Here is a 20,513-nt window from a genome sequence, read left to right on the forward strand (position 1 = left end):
AATTTGTCATTTGTGTATAATATTAAAAGTGACAAAGTGTTTTTGCTCAATAGGTTGTAATTATATATTTCTGCGGTAAATTTTCAGATCAAAAATATCTAAACATACTATAACCTTGGAACGAATGATAGGAATAATACTATCTTGTCCAGAACTTGATTAAAAAGTAACTATTGTAGAGATATTGAGCTATAATTTTTTGCTTTAACTATGTTGTTTGGGAGGTAGCGGCTCGGTGGGAAGGGAATGCGGATAGGTGGTGAAACAAGTCAATGACCAACGTACCATATGGTTAAGGCTCGAAATTCAAATTGAAATATCTCATCAATACCTGGGCAATAACTTCTTCAATTATAATATTTGCTAAGAAGCCATTTTCAACCAATGCAATTTCTCAGTATTTCTTTGGTGTAATTTGAACCTTGTAATCAACTTTTGAATCACCTGGGCATGATAGTACCTATGGAAACCATAGTACTACCTAGGTAGAGCCCAAGTCAAAGCAGCTTTCGGATGTGAATATATTGTGTTGTGAAATTTCGCATTTGGCATGGCGTTTTGGGGGTGCGTCACAGTGAATTACGTGAATTTTCAACAACAATATTAGCCCAGCATGATAAGGCCATCTTAAAACACAACTTCTTGCCCTGTACAGTTGCGAGGCAAAAATATGACCAGTATTCCACCCAAAAATGGCAGTAGTTTGGAGGCAATATTAAGGACATTCCCTGGTATGGATTTCCAAGTTGAGGAAAATTAGAACACAGATTTGTGGGTTCTTGAAGTCACGATCCACCCTCGCTGTCTCGCAGGGAGAGAAAAAAGCAGCGCTGGCTCACAAAGAAGTAGACACTTGGAAGGCAGGCACAGATAATCCCAACTGTAATTTCTGCACAGGTGACAAGATCAGTCCGCTTGGTTGTCCATGTTCTATCAACTGAGATTTGATATGAGATCACCCATACCAGCCGAACAATGGTCACAATGCATACCAGACCACCTGCTGCAAAAAGAGCAATAACTCTTAGCTTATTCATAAGGGGCAGGTGAAGCACTGGAATCACTACCATCGGCAGAGCAAAGACAATCAAGTCAGTAATTACATTGAAAGTTGTGTCGGCAAGGAAGACTTTCAGCACATTGAGACACGTCCCATTAGTAGCTTCGAGACCGAGCCAAAAGGCTTTAATAGGGTTGCAGATGCGGGTCTTCACAACTAATGCTGCCATAGTGTATGCCGCTAGTACGTATATAAACGTAACTAATCTCCGATATGGTGCAAATAGTCGTGCGAGCATAAATAAAATCAACAATTTAACTATTAAAATAAGGGGTGGTATTTTATTACACTAAATTTTCAAAATTTTTATCTTCTATAATGGAGGCTGTTGTCTGTGGTTTTGAGAGTGACTAATCAGGGCCCGGGGGGGGCTATTTATATTATTTAATCGGGGCGGCGCCCTCGAGGCGAATCCACCATCCACCACAATGCACCCCCCCATGAATGTCGTCGGCAACCCACGGCAGAGGTCAACGACGGAGACTAGCGAATCGGGGTATCGTCGTCGACGTATCAGACCCTCACGGGCACGTGGATTGAGAACCAGGACGGGATGGTAAGTTGATAGCCTGCTCAGTCAAATCCGAAGACCCCCCTAAGCGAAAGCTCACATGCACATCACAGCCTCACTTGCAGGGAGAGACGCGTGAAATGCGACGATGGTAAACCCACATGCTTACGTTGCTCGAAGTCCGACCGGATCTGTCGATATGCCCAGAATCTTACTCAAGACGTCGATCAACGGCATACCGCCAGAGTCGAGAATGATAGAGAGTCCACTAGGGCGCAACCAGATTCTAGGGAGAACAGGCCTGAGAACATAGCCTCCATTAGTGATGGCAGGGCCAACAATATACATGGCCCCCAAGGGGAATTGCAAAGTCCTTCCACACAACAGGGAAATATTGGAATAGCACCGCCCCCCCCAGGTCATTTGCCCCACCCCTGCCGAAGATGTCGCGCCCTTGCACCGAAGCGACGTGACTGGACCAACGCGGAATAACCACCTTGAGCCCCATGGGCAGAGGCTGGCCAGCTTTGACTCTGCATTCCCAGAATCGCCACTATCGCTGAGCCAGGTATCCCTGGTCAATATCTCTGCCCTTGAATGGTACGATTTATTGGCACGCGATGCCATCAGCGACATCCAACGGCAGAATGATACCTCGAATGGAGATCCCCACTGGAAGTCGTTTGAGATTGCCCTTTATCGCAAACAGTCAGTAGCCCCAGAATATGTTAATTCTCGGCCTGAGCAAGCTGGGAGTCACTACGAGCAGCAGCAGCAGCAGCAGCAGCAGCAACAACAAACCGCTTTGAACGATTGCGAAAACCGAACTGACGGATCTGCCTCCGATTATCATCCATTATCTACAATTTGGAACACAACAACTACGATAGAACTATCACAAATTGACCTCTCATTCTTCCGATATTACATCCAAGTTGTTGGGCCAATCCTGGACCTATTTGATCCCGCTCGGCATTTTACCAACGTCGTTCCCCACCTCGCACTACGAAACAAAGGACTCTTAAAATCAATCCTTGCAGTTGGCGCGAAGCATATGTCACTTTCTTCTTCAAAAGCGCCAGATGGGGGTTCATCAGGCAACGATTCCGAACCAAATGAGAATGCTCCCACACCACAAACAGCAACCGGTTTATCGCCGGACTCTGAGACTGCTCCGTCACACATGGCCACACAATACTATTACGAAACGCTTCACTATCTTTCACAAACACTGCTTTATCCCGCGTATGCCGACTCGCACGAGATTTTAGCAACAGCTACTATGATCAGCACGTACGAGATGTTCGACTGCGACAGCGTCCCGAACAGTGGCGTATGGGAACAGCACCTGAGGGGCTCTTTCTGGATTCAGCGGTCTCAGGACAATGATGGCGAGTCTGTTGACGGTTTGAGGCAGGCTGTTTGGTGGGCCTGGCTTCGACAGGATATTTGGGCGGCTTTTCAAGCAGGACGACCGACTATCACGTTCTGGCGTGCTCGAAAGCCTCTTGAGACCCTGAATTCGGATGAACTGGCGACACGAATTGTCTACCTGTGTGGAAAGTGCGTGAAATATGCTGCCTCTGATAAAGTAGTCCCGAATCAAGATCCAAGGGATAGAATCGAGCAAGGTGACCGACTTCTCAGCGCACTCGCTGATTGGTATCGTATCCTCCCTGTTTCATACCAGCCAGTCACAGTCGCTACAAACGCGACGTCGGATGTTTTGTTCCCACCCATCTGGATCCACCCGACGAACCATGCAGGGGCGATGCAAATGTACCATCTCGCGAGAACGGCCGTGTTGCTGAATCAACCGACGCTTGGGGGACTGGGCATATACATGCAGCGTGAAAAACAACTTACCGAAAGTGTTAAGATGGTCTGCGGGATAGCAAACTCCTGTCAGGAAAATGAACCCGCAATGGCGTTTGTCAACGCGCAGGCATTGTTCGCAGGTCAGTCTTTCCCTTATTTCATTGTTGTCTTTACTAATGGATCCCAAGTTGGCCAATTTGTTCGCCTACCCGAGATGCGCGAAGAACTGCTCCGTGTTCTAGATCATATGCTAAGAATCAGCGGATTCCTTTCCAAGGGCCTTCTACTAGCCCGACTCAAAAGGTGTTGGGAGGAATGACTTTTACCGATACTGCTACACACGAACCCAGTCTATCCAACTTCACCACTTCCATTGATGGTATATATAGCTATGTTTGTATACTCGACGGCGTCAAGGAACTTCCTGATTTCTAAGATGCTAAGCTTGTACCGGTACCTAGCCTATATATTCTGATGTATTAACCAAACGTCCATGGATGATGTGACCTTTCCAGTCACATTCTTATTTCATCAACAATTGCGCATATTTTCGTTGTTTGGATGATTGAAATATCCTACCAGGCCCCCACAATACCAGCAACGGGAATGTCGATGCCAGTGGTATACGAGGCACCGTCAGAGAGCAGGTACACATAAGCTCCACCAAGTTCTTTGGGGTCAGCCAGCCTGGGCATGCCGCCGTAGTATTGCATCTTCAAATCCCAGTCGGGGGCTTGGTCCACGAAATAGGTCATGGCAGTCTTGATAAAACCAGGCGAAATTGAGTTCACGCGGATGCCATGCTTAGCCCATTCCATGGCCAGAGTATGTGTCATATTTCGCACAGCAGCCTTTGTAGCCCCATAAGGAGCCGAAGGTGCTGCGCGGTTTGGGCGATAGGATGTCATGGAAGCAGTAAAGACGATCGAACCTTTAATTTCCAAATCAATGAACCGGCGGGCAACCGTGGTAGCGCAGAAATATGCGCCAAAGACATTGAGGTTGAAGAGCTGATCCAACTGGGCGCGACTGAAGTCTAATGCTGGTTGGTGCTTCGTCATGCCGGCATTGGCGATGAAACCATGAATAGCCCCCCCCTCTGCGATAACCGCATCGATTGCAGAGTTCACGCTGTTCTCAGAAGTGACATCACAGTGGATGTAGTGCAATTTCTTTGGATTGGCTTTTTGTATAGCAGCGAACTCCTCACCCGGCTCGAAAATGTCCAGGCTGAAAATGCTCGCCGCATCGTTCGCTAAGCAAACCTCTGCGAGGGCTAGGCCAATGCCCCTGTTGGCACCGGTGATAGCGATGACTTTTCCTTGTAGCGTGATCTTCCAATTGTGATCAGAGCCTGGTTGGGTGTCCAAGAATGTTGGTGATGTATTTGAGGTGGCTTGACTTGGTGCAGCGTAGTCGCCGCCGTTGGGATTGCCATTGACGGCTGGAATTTCCGATATACTTGGTGGCATCTTGAAAGAAAGATGTTTCTGTGAGATAAAATGATTTAAGCGAATAGTTGTGACATTAGAATGGGGATTGGCTATTTTAAATCTATCTCGGCACTATCGTCCTGCTAAACGACAGAGCAGCGATCGATAGACTCGAATCGCATTAACTATAACCGAAAGGGGGACCGACTTGTCCCCGCTCCCCCACCCGACTCGATCTGATCTTCATTTTTCTGGGCATCAAAACACACTCGAAGAAAGGCGCCGGCCTCGTTTAACGGCTTCTATGTGAGTCCGACCGACCTCTATGTCCGACCGACCTCGGTATGTGATTGGCGAGGAAGTCGATGGTCCCTCGTATCGAGTCCATATCGGGCCATCTTGGCGAGCATAAACGCCCACAATGCTCTTCTTGGCGAATTGAAACAATCAAAGTGGCCCACCACGCCGTGGAGAATTTCCCAGTGGCCTTTTACATGTCACCATGAATTACCGGAATTTCCAGACTTGATTTCCACGAATCACAATCGATATCTGAATGAAGTGAACTTCCTAACTAAGATATGGGACATGTTGGCCGCGGGCATAACTAATGCATCGATGCGAGACGTCGGTCCCTCTTCAAGGGGTTTGGATTAATTGCAACTCATCTGTTGTTGCTTCACCTCTGCCGTTGGATTTTGGGTGGTTATGCTATTCCCCCAAAGGATTAGCTCAGTACTCCGTTCTCTCATTGGGTTGTCATGGTGAAACCAGAGCCTAGAGCTCGGCCAATGCGCAAGTCTCGGGGACGTGGACTGCGTGTTGCTACTGGGTGGTTGGTGTTCCCTCGTACTTTGGGCTAGGATATCGTGATGTGCTTACACGACCTCAGCGTCATGTGCAAGTGCCGCCATGTCAAGTGCGACGAGGTGTAAACCCTTCAATATGATAGTGAAAAATCTCGGTATAATTATTTCTAACTTCCTCAGACTCGACCTCAATGCAGCTCTTGTACAACTGGGAACCGATCTTGCATTTATAGTCACGATCCTACAATGCTACTACCTGCATCCAAATCCCCGCCAAAATCAACTGGAAATCGAGAGGGTGAAGAGAGCATAACAGCTGCTCCTTTTCAAGGCCTGCCGGGATTACTTCAGCATCACGAATCAATTCAACAACTGAGTCCTGGTTCAGGAACAGGATGTGCGACCACCTATAACACAGAGGACAATGCGGCGGCACTCCTCACCCCCAGTACACTAGGCACATCTCCTTGTATATCAAGACAAGGGAATGGCATCTTCGAAGCGCACTTGTCGGAAGAACCGGGAAATAATCAACTTTTCGAAGCCCAAGGGCCGTTCTCTGCAGCCGACGCGACTTACGCGACTTCCTGGACTCTGGAGCAGCCAATTAAGCTCTTAGAATTCGACCTTTTTCTTTTTCGGCATTTTGTGGAGGCTGTGAGCAAGTTATTGGATTTGCATGACCCAGAGATCCATTCTGCAAGAATAGTTCCGCACCTAGCTCTGAGAAACGTCGGCTTGATGAAAGCATTGCTGGCCCTTTCAGCGCGCCATTTCTCTCTGGGAGAGGGACAAAGGGGGGATTTTAGCTGCACCCCATGTGAAAAGGCCGACGTCGAAAATGATGGAGACAGTGCAGTTGTTCGCAGCTTAGCGGCGAAATACTACACCGAGTCCCTTCATTACCTGAAATCGGCCATACATCATCCATCTCATACTCAGAGCTTAGATCTTGTTGCCGCTGCCATTCTCATCAGCACTTACGAAATGATTGATGGCTCGACTCCAAATTGGAAAAGGCGCATCGAAGGAATCTTTTGGATTCAACAGTTCCAGGACATTGATGGTGATTGTAAAGGACTTCGGTCGGCCCTCTGGTGGGCTTGGCTTCAACAAGATACTTGGTCCGCCCTACTCGAGCGACGTCGTATACTCAGCATATGGAAGCCAGGAAAGGAAATTGCATCATTAACAGCTCCAGAGTTAGCTAGATATACATGGTATCTGCTCGGGCAGTGTGTCAACTACACATCGCAAGAAGAGAGCCAAGTGGACGCCGTGCGGCGTGCTGATCGAGGAAGTGAGCTTCTACATATGCTCAAAGAATGGCGTGAAGCTCTTCCGCCAGAGTACAACCCTCTGCCATTGACCTCAGAAGAAAATGTTTTCCCCGCCATATGGGTTAACCCAGCATCCTATGCTGCGGCTTTACAAATCCAGAGCCTCTCCCTCGTACTTGTGGTCTCGCACCATCCTTCATTGGGATGTATTGCCAACGATCGGCGGCCAAACCACGTGTTAGCTGCAGCTATGAAGATAATATGTGGAATTGCAAAGTCTGTTCACGCAGATGACCTGGCCGCCAATATAGTGTCGATTAATTGTCTGTATGAAGGTAAATTATCATGGAGCAACCATGTTTTCCAATTAATAGCTAATTCACAATAGCGGCAAACTTTCTTTACGATGAGCATGAACAACTCGCACTTTTGGACCTTCTCGACCTTTTTCAACAGAGACTCCGGTGGCCTGAAAGGTCACTTCGAAAGGAGGTCGAGCTTCATTACTCCAAAAATGCCTTCGATACGATGGTGATATAAATTCCAATTTACTTTTACTTTACAATCCCCTCCATGTTCTTTCAATCTACAAATGGTAGCCAAGATTAATACGTATTGATCGATCTATGGCGCCACTCGGCTCAAGTCAAAGGAACAAGTTTTCTTCTTATTTTTTTCTCGGTATTTGTAGACATAGTTTGGTTATACTGTCCGCAAGTAGTAGATAAAATGAGCGACCCCGTATGTATTGATAAGAGGGCGTAAATTGATACAAGATTGTGCCTATTAAGCACGAACTGTTGCCTTCTTTCCCGTATGGGGCCCCATTAGAGAAACCGCTTTGTCTCGTATATTTCTCAATCACAATAGTGAGGTCACTTGGGCCTGTCCTGGTTTATCCAGGAAAACTATAGATAGATACTTGTGATATTTGTCTTATGGACTAGAATATGGGTCCTCATTAAATGAGTCCCGACCTCAGACGCCGGCGGAACCATATATGTAAGAACAAAAAGACAATCACACCCACTGTCAGCATGGCAGAAATAACCGAAAATCCCATAATGTACTCGGGACCATCATTCTCAGGAAACAGGTACTGTAAGCTTGATATTAGCCCTGTGGACGGTCAAGGGAAATTGTTGAGTGAGATCAGATGCCTACCGATCCATATATCTGCGCCAGATTGCCCAACGCATTGACCATAGCTAAGGCAACAGCCCGTGCCTGTGGGTGCATACTAGCAAATGCAGAAGATGCATAAGCCAAGGTTTCCCCCATTTGTAGACCACAGACCGGCCGCCATTAGGACCAGAAGGGCATATCTAGCCGTGAAGTCATGTATGATGCAGACGAGGATTGAGCAAATCAACGAAAACCCAAGCCAGCAGGCGATGATCAAACCGCGCCATGTGGAAATCTTATCACCATAATAAGAAGTAATTCCAGTTGCAATAAATGCCACCCCATAAATTGGGACAGTCAATAAGTTGATCTCTTTAGTCGATACATTTCCAAAAAGTCCTTTTACAAGGGTCGGATAAAAGTATGTCAGCGTACTCGAGCCAACAATCACCTGAAGACAGTAATCAGGTTAGCTAGATAGAAATATAAATGGGAATACTCAATGAAATAACATCCTTTAACGCAAAAATGTAAGGGAATTTCTTAGGGGCACAACGAAGGCAGAGCTGGAAATAGAATGAAAGGGAGCAGCGACGAACCATATAACCAATTATAAAGGCCCAAGTGCGAGGGTCTTGACAAGCCACCTTGCAAGCATTTAGATTACTTAGATGCTCAGTATCTGCAGTTGTAGCGGTAACATTCTGACTCGCTAGACGTGTCACAGCTATCTGTCTCTCGCGATCGGAGAGACGTCGTGTCGTCATGGGGAAATCTGGAAGGATGAAAATTGAAAATATAGCAAAGCCAATAGTGATAACGCCTTCGATAATGAAGAGCCATCGCCAACCTCGAATGCCATGAGCACCCTCGAGTCCATCAACGATGCCGGCAGCGATGAGGCCTCCAAATGCGCCCGATAAAACAGCAGCTGAAATAAACACCCCAAACCTCTTCGACTGTTCAGTTTGCTTGTACCATGAGGATAGGAGGAGTATAACACCGGGTGCAAACCCGGCTTCAATGCAGCCCAGAATCGTTCTCAAGGCTACCAATTGACCGAAATCTTTGACAACAGCCATGACACATGTTAAGGCTCCCCAGAGGATCATGATTGACGGTAGATAGATCGAGGGCCGTGATCGGCTCAATGCGAGGCTGATGAGAAGAGGTGATAAGTATATTTCACTCAGTTTTCAAGGTTTATTATTAAATAGAATGTCATACTTGCTCGGGACTTCAAATACAACATATCCAACAAAGAAGACAACCAAAGCAATCGAGTATTGGTTGGATGTCAAGTTGAGATCTACCTCCATCCCGGAGATCTTTGCGTTGCCGATACTATATAATTTTCACCATTAGTCCTTGAAAGTGAAAAACTTCATCGTAAAGACGGACCGACTCACTTAGTTCTATCCAGATAGGACAACAAATACATCACCCAGATGGTAGGCAGGAGGGTGAGATCAATTTTCTTCACCAGCGCTTTCTCCTCCTCATCAGTGAATGAAATCGCCCCAATGGCATCCACATTCTCAACCTCATGAGAAGCGATCTCTTTTCCTTGTCCTTCAAGATCTGCTGCGTTCATGATGGCGTGCAATGAGAGCTGGTAGGATAAGTTAAGGATTTGAATGATGGGGTAGTGGCAGAGACATTGGCCTTCTAAAAGAGTATATGTCTTACCATGCTTCCTCGGAGTTGACAGGCTGGATTCAGACCTGGCATATTGGACTTTGACCGAAATCAGCCCACTTTCGCCGGTTATTCCCCAAATTCATTGTAACAATTATCCACTTTCAAACTCACTCCGCCTTCCACTTGCCCACCCCCCGGAATTTTGCAACGCCGGTGGATTGGCTTATGGCCTTCGCATCGAGTCCAACTGCGGGGCCTTGAACCTTCTGGCATTCACGGAAACGAGACTGTTGTTGGGGCGTGGTGTCGCGGTGCCATCTTTCGACATCTCTCGTGAATAGTAGTGGCTCTCTTCTCTTCTCTCAACCAATTACCACTTTTGTTCAACACTCTGCTATACATAGTCGTTGCAATGGGTACCTGGTTTAGTTAGTTTCGGGCACAGCGGCATGGGCTTTCGAGGCGAGGGCCGTTGAGCTCGAAGCGAGGGTTCCACCAATCACGATGCCGGTCTGCAACTACCACAAAGGCCACAGACTGGCCTCCGCCTACAGATAGTAGTCTGCACTCGGTTTGAATCACCCGTGGCTTCGTATCGAACCCGACAAGCCATTCTACTCACCTCAACACAATGATATTCAGATATTTCCGATTTGGTGTGGTACGAGTATGTTTAAGTATAAAATTGGCAGCGGACTCGACTTCCGGTAGGTAACTTTGATTTAGTACTATCAAGTGTTATACTATTTCCATTATGGCACCTGCGCTGGAACTACTCGAGCAACCCATTGAGAATTTGCGGACCAAGGCAAAACCATCCATTCGCAATGGGGTCTCTCTTCACGATGGTCTGGTCTTAGCAAGTGCGGCGAAACACCAGCGGGTAATGAATGTGTTCCGAGCTTTCATCGCCGATGTCTGCCAGCAGTTTGGCGAAGGCCATGCTGGGTAAATACGCCTTGTCCCAGTACTTTTTGGAAAAGCAAATGCTAACATGTTACTGAAGGTCTCCTATGGGAATGGCTGCCATTGGAATTGCCTTATATAAATATGTGATGAAATATTCGCCTCGGAATTGTGATTACTTCAATCGGGATCGTCTTGTTCTTTCAAATGGTATGTCTTCAATCGACTATTAAGATACTTGAGTCTAGCTAAGCAAAATCGTGATAGGTCATGCATGTCTTTGGCAATATACCTTTATGCACCTCGTGGGCGTCGAAAGCATGACCCTCGACCAGCTCAAATCCTACCACTCAGCGAAGCTCGACTCACTGTGCCCTGGACACCCCGAAATCGAGAATGAGGGCATCGAGGTTACAACTGGACCTCTAGGTCAAGGTCTAGCCAATGCTGTCGGGCTTGCCATGGCCACAAAAAATCTTGCTGCGACATACAACAAGCCCGGCCATGAGGTGGTGAACAACATGACATGGTGCATTGTTGGTGACGCTTGTCTTCAAGAAGGTGTCGGTCTCGAGGCGCTTTCCCTCGCTGGCCATTGGAAACTGAACAACTTATGTGTTATTTTTGATAACAACTCAGTTACATGCGATGGAAGTGCCGATGTTGCCAACACTGAGGACATTAACATGAAGATGCGAGCTACTGGGTTCAACGTTGTCAACGTGTACAATGGTGACACAGATGTCGCCGGTAAGTTTCGAAACCTCACAGCTCGGTAGTAGAGCTTCTTGCTAAAATTATCAGCGGTCACGAACGCTTTAATCGACGCTCGATCGAGTGACAAGCCCACATTCCTCAACATCCGCACCGTGATTGGCTTTGGGGCCACCAAAGCTGGCACAGCCGACATACACGGAGCTGCCCTCGGAGTTGAAGAAGTGGCTACCCTCAAAAGGTCGTTCTGTCTCGACCCCGATAACCACTTCTATATTCCACAAGATGTCTATGACTTCTTCCATGGCATGCCCGACCGTGGCGAGGTTTACGAAGCGGACTGGCAAGCAGCCGTAGCAGAATATCGTGCGGAATATCCCATTCAAGCCGGAGAATTTGCGCTCCGTGTTGCAGGAAAGATGCCAGAAGGCTGGAGCAAATACATTCCTTCCAAGGAAAATCACCCTACTGCTTCCACCGCCTCTAGAAAATCCGCTGGTGTGGTTACGAATGCTCTGGCAGGGAATATCAATTCATTCCTAGTGGGCACGGCGGACCTTACCCCTTCGTGCAATGTCGCGTACAAAAATAAGGTTGACTTTCAGTCGGTAAGTTGATAATAAAGTCTCTCACCTCAAGCTTGACTTCAAATGGTTGATTACACTTCGCTAAGATGAAATAGCCTGACCTTCGAACATCCTGCGGTCTCGACGGAGATTACAGTGGTCGATACATACACTATGGTATCCGCGAGCATGCCATGTGCGCGATAACAAACGGCCTCTCTGCCTTCAACAGGGGTACATTTATCCCCATGACGAGCACATATTTCGTCTTCCACCTGTACGCTGCTGCAGCGATACGCATGGCCGCACTCCAAGGCCTCCAACAAATCCACATCGCCACACACGACAGCATCGGCGTTGGCGAGAATGGTCCTACACACCAACCTATCGCCGTTGCAGCCCTCTGGCGCGCAATGCCTAATCTTCTCTACATCCGGCCATGCGATGCAGAAGAAGTGGCTGGCGCATACATTGCCGCTATCCAAGCGACTTCAACGCCAACAGTCATCTCACTTTCCCGCCAAGGTCTAACACAGTATCCACAGCATTCTTCGCGGGAAGGGACGTTGAAGGGTGGATACGTTTTCACGGAAGCCGAAAGCGATGATTTCGACGTCAGCTTGATCAGTGTTGGTTCTGAGATGGTCTACGCGATGAAGACTCGGGACTTGCTTCTGAAGGATTACGGGATCCACGCACGAGTGCTTTCTTTCCCATGTATCAGACTTTTTGAAATGCAGACTCGGGAATACAAGCAATCGGTGCTGAGGGCGCGAGCTAACAAGCCCACCGTCGCGATTGAGGCGTATCCATCTCTTGGATGGGAACGATATGCAGATGCATCCGTCTCGATGAATAGCTTTGGCAAGAGTCTTCCTTCGAAGGAGACATATGAGCACTTCGGATTTGAGCCGAAGCGCATTGCGGCTAAAGTCAAGGATCTTGTGGATGAAGTCAGGCGGGACGGAATTGGAATTTTGAGGGGGGATTTTAGGGAATTTAATGAGGGGCCGCGGATTGGATTTGAGCATTAGAGATATACCTAATGGGAAGGACTAAAGCTGTGTTTATTTGACAGGGGTGCTATCTACAAGGTGTTATTGTAAACTTTAAGAAATGTAAATACATAGAAGGCCGGTGAGTCATGGGGCTTTCAGAGGACTCTCTGTTTGTTTGATTGTCTTCAAGAGAAGGCAATCTTATGGGAGGGTTGGAGCAAATGGTGATATGAATTGCAATGGCAACATTAAGCAGCAGCCAGTCAAATGGGGCATTTACCATACTTCATTTTCCGACAAATATGACGCTAGGTAGAAGAAATAGCATGTCATGCTTGTGTGAGGAATTGACAACTTGAAGGCGCTGCCCTCATCAACTCCAGAACCCTTTCTGTACTCAGGCTGTTTAACTACTTTTTTTTAAACAAAAAGACGATCGGGCGATGGCGACTAAGCCCTGGTAAAAAATACACTTTTTTCAAATTGTTAAACTGATTCGGACTTGAAAATACTAATCAATTATTCCAGGTTTGGAGTAATTCAAGTTTCAACTCGCCCATGTGTTGAACCTCAGGCTTGGTACTTTTGAACCATCTTGAATTACACAGCGGGTACCTTCTAAGGGCAGTTACTAATTAGTACCCGCCTGAGCAAGTATATATTTCAGCTGGACTCAGAGTGGATTTCATATGTTGGAAAATTCAAGATTATCAACGTTGGAAGCTAGTATTTCTGACTCGGGGATATCGAGAAGATGTATCGGTAACTAATTCCAATAGCGCGCGTCGTTACTGGTCTGCACCAGCCTCATAGTATCACAACAGGTTCTGTTTTCGCAATGAGTAGACTGTGGTCACCAGCATGTGGCCCGTGCCTCTGGTAGATCCGTCGTGATAAGAAGGAGCCTGAGGTATGCAATACTACTAGTACGCTCAGTGCACATTCCTCGGCCGATCAAAACAAACAGCCCCTGTCATCTTTTAACACGAGAACCTAGTAATATTCCTTAGCGTAAACTCTTAACCTATGGCGTTTTAAACTATCTGCTGCCATGAAGCCTAGCTTGTTGTGCATTGGCCTCTTTGCCGCCATTGGGCTTGCGGCAAATCTGGGATCCTGTCGATGTCAACCCGACCAACCTTGCTGGCCAACCGAGGCTCAATGGGCTGCCCTCAACAATTCTATTGAAGGAAATTTGGTCACAGTGAGACCACTCGCAAGTTCTTGTCACGACCCCGATTTCAGCGCCTCAGAGTGTAGCGTTGTACAAGCAAATACAAATAATTCTACCTATCGATCCTCCCAACCAGGTCGAACTCCCCAATAAATCCATCACTTTTGGCCCATCTCTTACTAACTTGAACCAATTCAGGTGCGCTTCAATGGGAAAACTGGGAAACATGGCCAGCAGCCGATGAGAAATGCTACACGGAGACTCCACGTTCGGAACCATGCGAACAAGGCCGATTACCGCTCTACTCAGCTGAAGTACGAACGGCTCAACACATTCAAACCGTTGTCAATTTTGTGACGCGCCACAACATCAAGCTAGTCATAAAGAATACCGGACATGACTTCCTTGGCCGGTCCTCTGCGCCCAAATCTTTGCAAATTCTAACTCACATGATGAAGAACATGTCTATTTCCAACGAATTTATTCCCACGGTACCACCAATGTTAAATCCTCCAGATAGTGCGAAAGCTGTAACTGTTGGTGCTGGCGTTCAATTGGGTGAGATGTACGCATTTTTGGGCTCCAAAGGCCTGATGGCTGTGGGAGGGACATTCAGCACGGTTGGTATCGCCGGCGGATATATCCAGGGTGGAGGGCATTCCTTCCTGGGCTGGCTCCATGGGATGGCGAGTGATAATGTACTTGAGTTTGAAATTGTCTTGGCAGATGTAAGCCCCAATGTGAACTCTTCGCGAGATGCTTCGTTACTGATATATCAGCAGGGCTCACTTGTATTCGCCAACGCATATCAGAACTCTGATCTGTTCTTTGCATTGAGAGGCGGCGGTGGAGGGTCTTTTGGTGTGGTCGTAAGCGCTACTCTTAAGGTCTACCCCGATTACCCCTTGATATATGCGACCCTCAACTACACCATGGACCCAGGTGTCGCATTCTGGGACGGAGTTGGAGCATTTCAAAAACACATCCTTCGGCTCAACGATCAAGGTGGCTCGGGATATTACGGAATGGTGCCAATATATCCAGTTTCCAGCACACAGAACGTATCCGTCCTTCTGTCCTCCATGGCATTCGTCAACCAAACAAACTCAACCACCGTGAAAGAACTTTTCTCTCCTTTGTTATTGGATTTGAAGCAAGCGATCGGTTTCGAACCATTTTTCGATATGGTTACGTATCCTTCAATGTCGAGCATGTATTCGACAATCCTGGCCGGTAGCTATGCAACCGGCACAGGTATGCGCTTAGGATCCCAACTGGTGTCTCGGGATTTTATGAAATCAGACAATTCTACCCGATTGACGCGTGCGATGTCAAGTCTTAACTTTGACCCGGGTGAGGCAGTTGCCGGCGTAATCCTAACCGGTGGCCAAGTTTCTAAAAATCGCAATATCGCTTCTGCACTGAATCCAGCCTGGAGAGATACTATGGTGCATGTGATTTTCACGCGGTTGATGAGCCCAGATATGACATTTGAAGAACAGGAAACGAAAGCCGCTAACATTACGCGCCATGAGGTGCCTATTTTCAAATCACTAGAGCATGGCAAGATGGGTGCATATATGAACGAAGCCGATGCTGATGAAGTTGGATTTCAGAAATCCTTTTGGGGTGAAAATTACCCACGATTGCGATCTATAAAGGCATCAAGGGATCCAAATGATCTGTTTATTGTTCGCAAAGGGGTTGGGAGTGAAAATTGGGACGATGATGGGCTTTGTCGATTGAACAGAACTTGAAGGTTGGTTCTTGATTTAGAGCCAAATGTTGGATTACAGGATATGTATGCATAGCGATGAGGGAGCCAATTGATGTGATGGATTGAACTTGGAGAATTATTTAGGACATCGGCGTGGAGGGATAATAAACCATTATAGAAATTCTTAAAAGAATCCCGTCATCACTCATCAACATCAATTATTACTATCTGGCTAATTACTCCGAAAGTAAACACATCAAGCACAATCATGATCAGAATCATGATCAAGACTTAGCATTAGCGGGCTTGATAGACGCTTGCTGAGCCGTATGCAACAAACCCGGGGCCAAGGCACTGCGCTCATCAACGCCAGAACCCTCGGCGTACCGTTCAACACTGGAAAAGGAGTCTGTTAGTCATATATCACTGGCAGTACATAATTCAAGATGAACTTACAGGGATAACTCAGCGGCGAGAGTATCATTCCTGAACGCCTCGCGAATATCGGGAACGTTACTCTTCGCAACATTGTTACCGCGCACCCCAGGCTGACTGCAATCTTCACCAAGCCATCTCTTCTTCAAGGTAATCTCGAATCCACTCTGATCGACAGAGTGCTTGGCAAGTTCGCACATGTCGACAGCGCTAAATTTGTAGATTTGAGCGGCTACCGAATATTCCTCGATCAGGGGTTCTTTAGTGAATGCGAATTGGAGAGGGTCATCGGTTGACAGGGAGACATTCAGTCCTCGCTTGAAGAAGCTGGCACAGGGGTTCTTATCGTAAGTGAGGAACAGGGCGTTGTTACTCAGTGGAGACATGGCGATGCCTATCTGGTGTAGATAGTAAAGATACTGGAGCAGAGGGACCTTGCGAAGTAAAATGCCGTGACTGATACTGTGACAAGCAAGGAAGCCCACGGCCAAATGGTCCGGGTCACCTGCTTCACCGCAGTGTGGGCGGAGAACGAAGGTATTGAAACCGCGGCGCTTCCTCCACTGATTGAGGGATGCGATGTTGGCGAACATGAAGTACAACCAGTAGCTGTAGGGTGGATTCTGTTTGGTATCCCAGTCTCGCGGGATGGGATACTTTCGGTAGAAGCGGCGCTCGGTCTTGCTTTCGTCATCCACACTGTCAAATCCGACGACGCGCTGCAGGAAGATGTGGAGTTTGGGGTGGCTGGATGGATCCTTGGTCACCTCGAACAGTGGTTGGAAAACATTGGTGATCACTTGTTCGAAGTTTTCCATCATGCCGCTGGACTTGTAGACATCGTAGAGGCGGGGCACCTGGATCAACCAGCGGACGTTGGGGGAAAACAGTTTATTGTCGACGACCCACGCAGCCAGCTTGTCCCACTCGTCGGGCGATCGTCCATAAATGGAGATACGCCATTCAACCATTTGATATTTGCTGGACTCCAAATCGGAGATCACTTCTTTAGTGATCTCGGCCAGGTATCGGCCCTTGATGTAGTTATCTGTCTTCAAGAAGATTTCACGAAGACGAGATTCTCCAACTGGGTTGTATTTGAGGTTGAACTTGTCAAAGCGATGGAAAGAATCGGTGTGGGCCTATTCGAGTGTTAGTAGGCGTTCCATCCCGACTGCACATACGAGATGAAATAGAGTAGGGCGAGGGTAACATACGTGCATATCCAAGGTATCAATACTGAGATCGTAAGCAGTCAAGTTGATACTTTCGAAGACCTCCCGCAGAGTCAAGTGCTTGCCATCACGGAAGAGAACCACCTCATCGGGAGATTTGCGCATCTTGCTCTTGATAAAACGAAGCAGATGCTTCTGGTTCATACACGCCGAGTGGTGAACGTGAGTGTCGACCTTTCGGACGTTGTAAAAATCACGGTGGGGGACTTTCTTGCTGTCTGCGACTTCCTGATATTCATTCAAGAGGGTGTATAGCTGATATTTGCCTTCCAAATATGAGAGACGCTTAAAGGCAAAACTCTTAGCTGGCCCATCCGTCGAGACATCCACCACGGCATCCAAATCCATGTAGAAATCCCGCAATGAAGGGATGCGAACCGCAGGCTCTTTCGCGTCTTCCGACTCATAGACTTGGTAGACACTGCTCCGGTCCAAACGGTATGTCCAATCCGATGGGCCGGGAAGAGGCAACAGCTCCTCGAAATCGAAATCTTCACCGATATCCTCGCCCATTTTCTCTTCTTCTCATTCAAATCCGAGGAGCCCCCAGCGGTCCCTGGTTGGTACTCCTTACCATCGTCCCAGGCAGGCTCTGGTGGCGGAGGGTATAGAACCCAATCGGGATGATCACGGGGGGTTACCTCCCGGTTGTTGCAAGGACAATTCCATATATTTGGTTCGACGATCCAAGAGACCCTTGATCTTGCGATAGATGGAACTCAACTCGGAGCTCACAGCATCACCACTCGGCGCGAACCCATTGGCACCCTGGGGGAGACCACCAATACCGAGACCATTCCCTTGGATGCCTTCAGCCGCGGCGATGTGTGAAGTCTGGGCGGGGCTGAACGTGGCGGCATGGCTTCGAGCGGCGAGATCTGCGGCCTGTTGGGCACTGTTAGGCAGAGTACCGTCCCCACCGGACTGGGAAGAGGTAGAAGGATACCACTCTGCTTCATGCATAATGGAGTTTCCTCGAGGGCGAGAAGAAGAATCGCCGTGGAATGAGCGGTCTCCTTCGTTGGACTCGACGATAGAGCTATTTGTGGGGACGGGGCTAACGGGGACACCTTGTGCAGTGTTCTCGCCGGTTGCAGACCCCGTCTTGGACGATTGTTGGTGATGTTGGTAGAAGAGTTTTGCCTCAGCGTGACTCATGGACTTCTCAAAGGCATAGTCGTAGGTAGCCGTCTTTTGTTGCTGGTCTCGAGGCCACAGCTCGCCGTTGTCATCTAGTGACGGGTCCGAGTCGTCGCGAGAGGTAGGGACGACGGCCTCGTCGCCGGAGCTGAAGTACCGTGGGTATTCATCGTTGGGAGTGTTGGCATTTGAATCGAGACCAAAGTCGGGTTGAAGGGACCCCATGACTATTGTTGATCGGCTGTGCGCCACCGGAGCGGAGGGAGGGAGGGGGAGGGGAAGGGGAGGAAGGGGTGGATTTGAAATAGAGAATTGGTGGATTGGATTATTGAGTCATGGCGGGACACGGAGAGGTGTAAATATATATGCGAGTATGTGCCAGTGGCCCGTTGGTATGCTATCAGCGATAATGATTTTTTTGACCTTGTGATCCACACCGGTGAGCCTCGCAGGTCCAGATCGGGCGGGGTGGAGCCGATTGGAGGGAATGTTTGGATGGGATAGATTGATTGGGTATCAATGGGACAATGGAGTGGTGGTGGTAGAGAAGTATACAAGAGGTGGCGGTATGAGGGTTAGGGGTTGAGGGGAGAAGAGAAGAAGAGAAAAGGAGAAGAAGAAGTAGTGAAGTTGAAGTTGTGAGGTTGTGATGGAGATGAGAACAGGTGACTTTGGGTAAGTGAGGAAAGAGCGGAGATGACGTCCCGTGCAGTTCCACTCGCTCTTTCCATAACAACACCCACCCATACATTAAACAGCAAGTCACCTGCTTAGCACCTTCCACCTCCACCTCCACCGCTGTCAACTTCACCTCTACATCTCCCCGCATATTCCCATACACATACTCAGTGGACCACTGGACCACTGGCCACTTCCTACTTGAATACACTCGGTATTATCCATCCCCTGCAGCTACCTGCTACATGCCCCTCACTGCACGAGGCATCATCATTTCCCCTCCCTCCAGCTCAACCCAAAACTGGAGCTGTGGCTGAGTCTTGGAGCCTAAACTGATATACTGATATACTGATATCCCCTTGGAACAGCACACCAACAAGTCAATCACCTTCTCTTCCACTGCCTACTGGTGCAAATACTCCATTTCTTCCTCCTCCACCTCCACCTCCACCTCTGCCACCATGGCATCTCTCAACCTCTCGACCAATGGTCCCTCCATCAACAAAAGCTACCAATCCGTTGTCAACGCCACTCTCCCCTCGGGCTCCCCAACTTATGGTCAATGGGCTCTCTTCTCCGTGTCCGCCCCGCTAGTCAATGCCTTTCAACAGGATGGCGGAAACAAAGAGAGTGTCCTGAAGGTCCAAACTACCGGAGGTGAGTGACCACAGCCGCCCGCCGTGCCGCCCCCATCACAGCCCCCAATGTGCAGCCCACAGTAATTGATTTGGATCACTGACTGCCAACTTATGACACCCAGATGGTGAATTGGACGATCTGATCGAAGAGTTCTCCGAGGGTCGTGTGCAATTCGCCTACGTCAAGGTCATTGACCCCAACACCGGTCTGCCCAAGAATGTATTGATCGCATGGTGCGGTGAGGGTGTCCCCGAGCGGACAAAGGGCTACTTCACCAGTCACTTGGCCAGTGTTTCCAAGTTCCTACATGTAAGAGACCACAGTGGCATGCATTCATGGCGCATTCCTTTCAATGCCATCGCCAAAATCATCAAACTAACCATATGCTCTCCGCTCAAATAGGGGTACCATGTGCAAATCACAGCTCGCGCCGATGGTGACCTGACCCCCCAGGGTATTATCCAACGGGTCGGAGATGCTTCGGGCTCCAAGTACTCGGCTTCATCACAGGGTCCCGCCGTGACTCCGGCTGCCAACCCCCGTCCTCCCGTCGCGACTAAGCCCGCCTTCACCCCGTCCCGATCTGGCGGCATTTCTGTCCCAGCTCCATCAACCGCCCGCCCCTCGGCCTCAT

The 20,513-nt window shown here is 48.3% G+C and overlaps 10 protein-coding genes across 10 annotated transcripts; 5 read left to right on the forward strand and 5 right to left on the reverse strand.

The window, feature by feature from the left end:
• Positions 1 to 906: 906 nt before the first annotated feature.
• On the reverse strand, positions 907 to 1,229 carry N7481_013413 (uncharacterized protein; the record flags this gene model as incomplete). Its single annotated transcript, XM_057272632.1, has 2 exons — positions 907 to 930; positions 993 to 1,229. 2 exons carry the CDS (start codon positions 1,227 to 1,229, stop codon positions 907 to 909), a joined length of 261 nt encoding a protein of 86 aa, XP_057115264.1.
• A 259-nt stretch (positions 1,230 to 1,488) lies between these two features.
• On the forward strand, positions 1,489 to 3,708 carry N7481_013414 (Zn(II)2Cys6 transcription factor; the record flags this gene model as incomplete). The annotated part of the gene is made up of 3 exons (XM_057272633.1): positions 1,489 to 1,616; positions 1,697 to 1,989; positions 2,015 to 3,708. 3 exons carry the CDS (start codon positions 1,489 to 1,491, stop codon positions 3,706 to 3,708), a joined length of 2,115 nt encoding a protein of 704 aa, XP_057115265.1.
• Positions 3,709 to 3,964: 256 nt separating this feature from the next.
• Positions 3,965 to 4,861, reverse strand: N7481_013415 (uncharacterized protein; the record flags this gene model as incomplete). Its single annotated transcript, XM_057272634.1, has 1 exon — positions 3,965 to 4,861. The coding sequence occupies one exon, from the start codon at positions 4,859 to 4,861 to the stop codon at positions 3,965 to 3,967; it is 897 nt and encodes a 298-aa protein (XP_057115266.1).
• A 1,016-nt stretch (positions 4,862 to 5,877) lies between these two features.
• Positions 5,878 to 7,451, forward strand: N7481_013416 (uncharacterized protein; the record flags this gene model as incomplete). Its single annotated transcript, XM_057272635.1, has 2 exons — positions 5,878 to 7,246; positions 7,300 to 7,451. The coding sequence occupies 2 exons, from the start codon at positions 5,878 to 5,880 to the stop codon at positions 7,449 to 7,451; spliced, it is 1,521 nt and encodes a 506-aa protein (XP_057115267.1).
• A 421-nt stretch (positions 7,452 to 7,872) lies between these two features.
• Positions 7,873 to 8,150, reverse strand: N7481_013417 (major facilitator superfamily domain-containing protein; the record flags this gene model as incomplete). The annotated part of the gene is made up of 2 exons (XM_057272636.1): positions 7,873 to 8,010; positions 8,076 to 8,150. 2 exons carry the CDS (start codon positions 8,148 to 8,150, stop codon positions 7,873 to 7,875), a joined length of 213 nt encoding a protein of 70 aa, XP_057115268.1.
• A 1-nt stretch (position 8,151) lies between these two features.
• Positions 8,152 to 9,630, reverse strand: N7481_013418 (major facilitator superfamily domain-containing protein; the record flags this gene model as incomplete). The annotated part of the gene is made up of 4 exons (XM_057272637.1): positions 8,152 to 8,487; positions 8,636 to 9,194; positions 9,264 to 9,380; positions 9,446 to 9,630. The coding sequence occupies 4 exons, from the start codon at positions 9,628 to 9,630 to the stop codon at positions 8,152 to 8,154; spliced, it is 1,197 nt and encodes a 398-aa protein (XP_057115269.1).
• An 801-nt stretch (positions 9,631 to 10,431) lies between these two features.
• On the forward strand, positions 10,432 to 12,897 carry N7481_013419 (transketolase family protein; the record flags this gene model as incomplete). Its single annotated transcript, XM_057272638.1, has 5 exons — positions 10,432 to 10,625; positions 10,684 to 10,793; positions 10,851 to 11,333; positions 11,388 to 11,905; positions 11,980 to 12,897. 5 exons carry the CDS (start codon positions 10,432 to 10,434, stop codon positions 12,895 to 12,897), a joined length of 2,223 nt encoding a protein of 740 aa, XP_057115270.1.
• Positions 12,898 to 13,912: 1,015 nt separating this feature from the next.
• On the forward strand, positions 13,913 to 15,792 carry N7481_013420 (FAD-dependent oxidoreductase; the record flags this gene model as incomplete). The annotated part of the gene is made up of 3 exons (XM_057272639.1): positions 13,913 to 14,171; positions 14,234 to 14,763; positions 14,818 to 15,792. 3 exons carry the CDS (start codon positions 13,913 to 13,915, stop codon positions 15,790 to 15,792), a joined length of 1,764 nt encoding a protein of 587 aa, XP_057115271.1.
• A 244-nt stretch (positions 15,793 to 16,036) lies between these two features.
• On the reverse strand, positions 16,037 to 18,787 carry N7481_013421 (uncharacterized protein; the record flags this gene model as incomplete). The annotated part of the gene is made up of 5 exons (XM_057272640.1): positions 16,037 to 16,148; positions 16,209 to 17,329; positions 17,405 to 17,943; positions 17,997 to 18,014; positions 18,064 to 18,787. 5 exons carry the CDS (start codon positions 18,785 to 18,787, stop codon positions 16,037 to 16,039), a joined length of 2,514 nt encoding a protein of 837 aa, XP_057115272.1.
• Positions 18,788 to 19,701: 914 nt separating this feature from the next.
• On the forward strand, positions 19,702 to 20,281 carry N7481_013422 (uncharacterized protein; the record flags this gene model as incomplete). The annotated part of the gene is made up of 2 exons (XM_057272641.1): positions 19,702 to 19,897; positions 20,001 to 20,281. 2 exons carry the CDS (start codon positions 19,702 to 19,704, stop codon positions 20,279 to 20,281), a joined length of 477 nt encoding a protein of 158 aa, XP_057115273.1.
• Between the last annotated feature and the right edge of the window lie 232 nt (positions 20,282 to 20,513).

This window comes from Penicillium waksmanii (genome assembly GCF_028829765.1).
Source record: "Penicillium waksmanii strain IBT 27052 chromosome Unknown utg000011l:1.0-400869.0:1.0-401085.0, whole genome shotgun sequence".
NCBI classification, from domain to species: domain Eukaryota; kingdom Fungi; phylum Ascomycota; class Eurotiomycetes; order Eurotiales; family Aspergillaceae; genus Penicillium; species Penicillium waksmanii.